Source organism: Galeopterus variegatus, unplaced genomic scaffold (assembly GCF_000696425.1).
Source record: "Galeopterus variegatus unplaced genomic scaffold, G_variegatus-3.0.2 Scaffold6353, whole genome shotgun sequence".
In the NCBI taxonomy this organism is placed as follows: Eukaryota; Metazoa; Chordata; class Mammalia; order Dermoptera; family Cynocephalidae; genus Galeopterus; species Galeopterus variegatus.
Window position 1 is genome coordinate 99,056 of NW_007732464.1, and position 6,006 is coordinate 105,061.

At 51.0% G+C, this 6,006-nt stretch overlaps 1 protein-coding gene across 1 annotated transcript in view; it reads right to left on the reverse strand.

Moving 5' to 3' along the window:
• Window positions 1–1,665: 1,665 nt before the first annotated feature.
• The window catches only part of PGPEP1 (pyroglutamyl-peptidase I), a gene marked incomplete at its 5' end in the record, with an annotated part of 27,661 nt that continues 23,320 nt past the window's right edge, over window positions 1,666–6,006 (reverse strand). The window contains one exon of the mRNA XM_008590767.1: window positions 1,666–3,961. Within this exon, the coding sequence (XP_008588989.1) occupies window positions 3,769–3,961 (193 nt within the window). The remainder of the gene's footprint in view (window positions 3,962–6,006) is intronic.

A 6,006-nucleotide genomic window follows, 5' to 3' on the forward strand; every position in this document is an offset into this window, starting at 1 on the left:
TGAGGCACTTCTGCTAGGAGAAGGGAATTTAATCTGGGTTATAAAAACAAAGCCCTTTTTGGCTCCCTCATGTCCGTGGATGCCGTGGGATTCACAGCCACACGGGGTGACCTGGCACTGCCTCCAGGACCACCACCAGTGCCCCCATCAGAGGCTGGCTGCAGCCTCCCCAGGGCTTCCAGCAGTATTGGGGTAGAGGCTAGGCCACAGAGAAGAATGGGGCTTTGTCTTGATGTCCCTGAGGGGAACTTCTGGGTTCAGACACTGCAAGGGGTGGGGAGGTCAAAGGTCCACAGTCTAGACAGTGGCAGCAAAAGAAGGCTGGCTGTGACGGGCAGATTTCCACGGGCAGCCGCCGTCCCCTGCCTGGTCACCCGGGGGGGGGGGGCACAGGCATGTGGGGGTATACACACCAGCTGGTCTGGCTTCCCGGCAGAAACTTCTAAGACAAAAAGGCACTTTGAGTCTACTTTTCCAGTCTCCTTACTGCCCCAGAGGGGATCCTTTTTGTTCTAGATGTTTCCATGCCAGCAAAGAACAGGGAGGGCAAGTCCCTTCTTTGCTGAAATTATTGCAATCTGACATTTCCCCCAAAGATCTGGCACTGATGGGGAAGCTGTGATTTCAGACCCTGCCAGGCCCTGCCTCTCTGAGTGGCCTCAGGGATGCTGGTTGCTCCAGCCTTGACTGGAGCAGGTGGCACCCCATTCAGTTCACCAACTTCGAATTCCTGCTTCTCCTTGACTTTTCCTTTCCACTCTGTCTGATTTCTTTTTCTTTTTTTTTTTTTCCTTTTTGTCTTTTTTACTGACCGGTAACGGGATCGCAACCCTCGGTGTCGCGCCCGTACCAGGGACTGGCAACGGGATCGCAACCCTCGGTGTCACGCCCGCACCATGCTCAGCCAGTGAGCGGGAACCGGTCTCCACATGGGATCCGAACCCTCGGCGGGAGCGCCGCTGCACTCCCAAGCGGCGCACTCTCCAGTGCGCCACCGGGCCGGCCCTCTTTTTCTTTTTTTAAAAGATGACTGGTAAGGGAATCTTATCCCTTGACTTGGTGTTGTCAGCACCACGCTCACCCAGTGAGCCACAGGCCGGCCCTCTGATTTCTTTTTCAAGCTACATACTCATGCACGTGCTACTAATCTTCTTTTCATTGGAGGGGGTGCTGAGGGGGCTGAGGGAAGGTATAAAGGTGTATAGGTGTACAGCCTTTGGCATCTTAGAGAGACCATCATCAGGCTGGTCAGGGCAGCAGGTGCCTGATCGCTGTCCTACCCCTGTCCTCCCACCTCAGCACCCTCTGCACGGGCTCACGAGAGAAAGGCCCCCATCTGACTCCCTACAAGACCCCCCCAGCATCCCTTCTCACCTTTCCCCCACCAGCCTTCCCACATCCCTCAGCTTGTCTTTCCACTGTCAACACTCCTAGCTCTCTCTCCAACACCTGCCAAGGTCCACCCGTGTCACAGACCTGTCCCTCTGCCACTGCCCACCTGAGATTCTGAAAACGAGAGGGGAGAGGGAATGGGACTTGGTCCCCCCACTTCCCACACAAGGCTGAGACCCACCAAACGCAGACACACATGCCATGGAGTGAACAGATGAGTTTAACCAAAAGATTTTTTAAAAAATAAATAAATAAGAAGAAGAAAATGAAAAGTTGGCAGGGAGTGAGTGAGATGTTTAATGGATGTCTGATTCAATAAAAATAAGTCAAATGCTGTGCATCATGGAGGACGACAGGACCCCAGCTTGCCTTGATGAGGAAATGCTAAAACATTGCAGGAACATGAAAATGACACACACTCACTCGACCATGATCGGACAATAAGTTATCTCTCTAAAGAGCTAAGTCACACAGTGCTTTAAACACAGAGGTGAAATGAGGACAAAAGGAAGATGAGGATGTGGAGTTGGGGGCAGGCGCTCGGCTAAGCTGGGCTGTTCTCACTCCCAGCCCATCTTCCCTCCCTGTCTTGCCTGGACCCATTTCCTCCCCTGAGGCCCACAGATCAGACCTTTGAGGAACAGAGCTGGCTGGAGCCTGCAGTTGTTCTGAATGAGACCTCTGTGGGGATCCCCAAGTCTTGAGTTCCCCACATTCAAAAGAGCCACAATTTCTATTCACGAAGCTGGCTAAGCAGATCCAGTGATGTTTTACACTTTGGATTTCTCAGGAGACTAAGAACTTGGGGAACTGGAGGGGGTGTTTCTGGCAGAGGGAGGACCGGCGTGGAGGGGACAGCAAAATCCTGCTCACTTCAATCTGCTAGCCACAGTCCATACCCACTGCCAAGCATTGACCTCAAGTCACCCACCTGCCCCTCCAGAGAAAGCCCAGTACTCAGAAAACATGTTTCACAGAAACCCATTAACCTGGTTCCCAAAGGCTCCAACAAAGGCAGAAACCTCCCCAGCATCAGAATGGGTGGGAAGGGAGGTGAATGTGGATGAAAATAAAACAAAAATCTCAGTTGTTTTTAAAAGAACTGGGTGTTGGGAAAACACCAGTATAATTCAACACGGAATCAGAGTCCAGCCCATGCCACATTCAGGCGAAACGGTAAAATTGCGTTTCCTCCAAAAACAGAAAATGGTTTCTGAAATGTGCATTGGACTCAATTGGTTTCCTTGTTGCTGTGATCGCCCTCTCTCTCATGGGTGTCAAGGTCCAGCTAAATTTAGCTACCTTGGGGGGACATCACCCTCATCCCTGCCCGGTAAGTTCAAAGTTGCCAGGGAGTGAGATAAAAATTTACTCCTGAGTCTTGGGCGAGTCTCCGAAAACCATCTACATAAGGATCCCTTGGCTGCCCTGGCTCCCTCCTGCTCAAACCTGCCAGGACTTGAATAGCTCAGCAAACTCCAGCCCCCACACCCTGTTCGTTTAGAGGCCCCCTTAAGGAGAACGAGAAGCTTGTCCCTGTAAAAATCCAGGCCAGATGTCGGGTGGGTTTTCAGCTGCTGACAAGATCTGTTCTCCTGCCTAGGTCCGGAGGCCCTGGGGCTGAGCCTTCAGACTCCACACCTGGGGCAGTGGCCTACCCTGTGGCCTGGCCATGGGCCCTGCCCCCTGGAGCAAGTGAGGCTCATTGCTGGCCCCGAAACAAAGACGTGGCATGTTAAGTCCAGTTTTGGGGGCAGGAGGCGAAACAGGCTGCACCCCAGAAAAAAGAAAAGACACTTCTGTTGTTGGCTAAAGCCCGAGATTTAACCGAAGGGAATATAAATTAGTCTGTGCCCAAACTAGCACTATTGTTTTTAAAAAGAGAAAAAGAAAAGGAAAAAAACAAAACAAAACAAAACCACTCCATACCCCAAGGCGGCCCCTTCTGGGCTGTCGGAACACAGTTCAGGAGAAAGACTCTTCGTGAAGCTTTCAAATCTGGGAAAAACCAGTCTCGGATAAAGTGAGCTCCAGAATTCCTTCGTCCGCAGAACAAGTGGCCCCAGCCGTGGGACTGTAGAGCATAGATCCACCTGACCAAGATTCCCTGGAAGTCTGGACCTGCTGGCCAGTCTCCCAGCCCCAGAAACTGTGTCCCCAAATGCAAGGGGAAATAGAGGAAAGGTCTTCAGCTGCCTCCTTCAAATCAACCACAGCTTTCGCAGAGGAAAAGGAAGAGGAGGTGTGTGAATCAGAATATTTCATTCAAATCGGATCCCTAGCTGACGGGCTTGTCTTTCACAGCCAGGCCCTGGAGGATGGAAGTCCCTCTTGGGGTGCCTGGCGGAACAAGGTCTTGGGAGGCCTGAGAGGCCCTCAGTGTTTGTGGCAACAGTTGATTTTGCCTTCTGACTGTTCCAGCAGGTCCAGCATCTCCTCAATGATGGCTCTCAGGGCCCTGCCCAGCTGGTCTGCATTGTATGGCTTGCCCAGGGGCGGTACATGGACAAACGCTGATCGGCCGTGGCTCTGGTACAGGGAGGTGTAGTAGGTGAAGTCGCAGAGGTACCTAAGCCACCGGGCATGGGGTGCGGGAGGGAGACCAAAATAGGATCAGAGTCAGTACAGAGACCAAAGGGACAGAATGGACAGCCTCCATCCAGACCCGAGAGAAGACATACAACCTCGCCCGAAAACATGCAAGACGTATTACCACTTCTCCCACCCTGGGCTGCTAAACATGAAAAAACTTGATAACCCCCAGTGCTGGTGTACATGTGGAGAAGTGTGCAGGGTGAGATGTTCCTGTTGGGAATGCCACTTGGCTGTACCCCTGAGGAAAGCGATTCGTCAGGCTACTAAAATAATAATTGTCCAGGCCTTAAGACCTAGAATTTCCAATTTTTGGAATCTATCCTCAGGGGCCATCTTCACAGAGAAGGATGCTCACTGTAGCATAATATATAATGCAGAAAAACAGAAAGCAGGGCTGACCCCGTGGCTCACTCGGGAGAGTGAGGCGCTGGGAGCGCAATGGCGCTCCCGCCGCGGGTTCAGATCCTATATAGGGATGGCTGATGCTCTCACAGGCTGAGCATGGTGCGGGTGACACCAAGCCAAGGGTTCCGATCCCCTTACCAGTCGCAAAAAAAAAAAAAAAAAAAAAAAAAAAAAACAGAAAGCAACCTAAATGTCCTCTATTGGGGAGTAACTTAATAAACTCTGGTTTATCCACGCAGCAGGATACTGCAAAGCCGTTTACAGGGAACACGGTAGAGTCAAAGGAAAATGGAAAACTCGCCAAGATGCATGTTGAGTGCCCCCAAGTGAAAACCAAGGATGGGAATCCCTGGGAAAATGCACACCATGTGACCCCTCCATGTACAAGCAATGCCAAACAAGAAAATCCTAAACCAGCACACCGAGTGCTCTCTCTATATGGGAACACGAAGGTGAGGAGCAGGGTTCATGGTTTAAGCCTCCAACTTAGCAGAGAGAGAGAGAGGGCAAGAGAATTTTTCACAATGAGAATGTATGTGAATACATTCTAGAATGATCTGTGGTATTAAAAATTAGTTTTAAAAAGAGATTGGTGGTAAAATGAGGCATGCCTTCAGTCGGTCAGTCAACTGAATTTACCATTTGCTGCCTTTGAACAGGACAAGTGCAAAGCTTTGAGAAGCAGAGGTAGCCAGTGCTAGCGGGCATAGAACAGAGAGGACATAACTTGGTCTGGAGGGTTGGAGAGACCTCCCCAAGGAGATGACTGATGTGGGAGCTAAGACTGGAAAGAGGAGTTATCAGAGGGAGGCGAGTTTTCTTTTTTTTTTTTTTTTTTCCTTTTTTTTTTTTTTTTTGAGACCGGCCGCACGGCACTCAGCCAGTGAGCGCATGGGCCATGCCTATATAGGATCCGAACCCGCGGCGGGAGCGCTGCTGTGCACCCAGCATCGCACTCTCCCGAGTGCGCCACGGGCTCGGCCCCAGAGGGAGGCGAGTTTTGAGAAGAGGCCACAGCACGTGCAAAGGACCTGAGCCTAGAACAGGAAGAGGCTGGTTTGTGTGTCTGGAGGGCAGCAGGTAAGGGGAGAGTGGAGGCGGATGAGAGTAAAAAGGTGGGAAAGAGCCAGACCACACACGGCCTGTGGATGGTGCAGAGAGGTTGGGATTTTGTTCTGGGTGCAGTGGGAGCTGTAGGAAGGAAGGATTAAGCAAGAATGGGATATCATCTGATTTAAATTACTAAAAGGCCTTTTCTACTAGGTTGAATAATCTCCCCCAAAATTCATGTTCACCTGGAATCTCAGAATGACCTTATTTGGAAATAGAATCTTTGCAAATGTAATTAGGTAAATTAAAATGAGGTCATCCTGGATTAGGGTGGGTCTTGAGTCTAATAACTGGCATCTTTAGAAAAAGGCCATGTCTGGGCCGGCCCGGTGGCGCACTGGAGAGTGCGCCGCTTGAGAGCGCAGCGGCGCTCCCACCAAGGGTTTGGATCCCATGTGGAGACCGGTTCCCGCTCACTGGCTGAGCACGGTGCGGGTGCAATGCCGAGGGTTGCAATCCTGTTACCGGTCAGTAAAAAAAAAAGACAAAAAAAAAAAAAAAAAA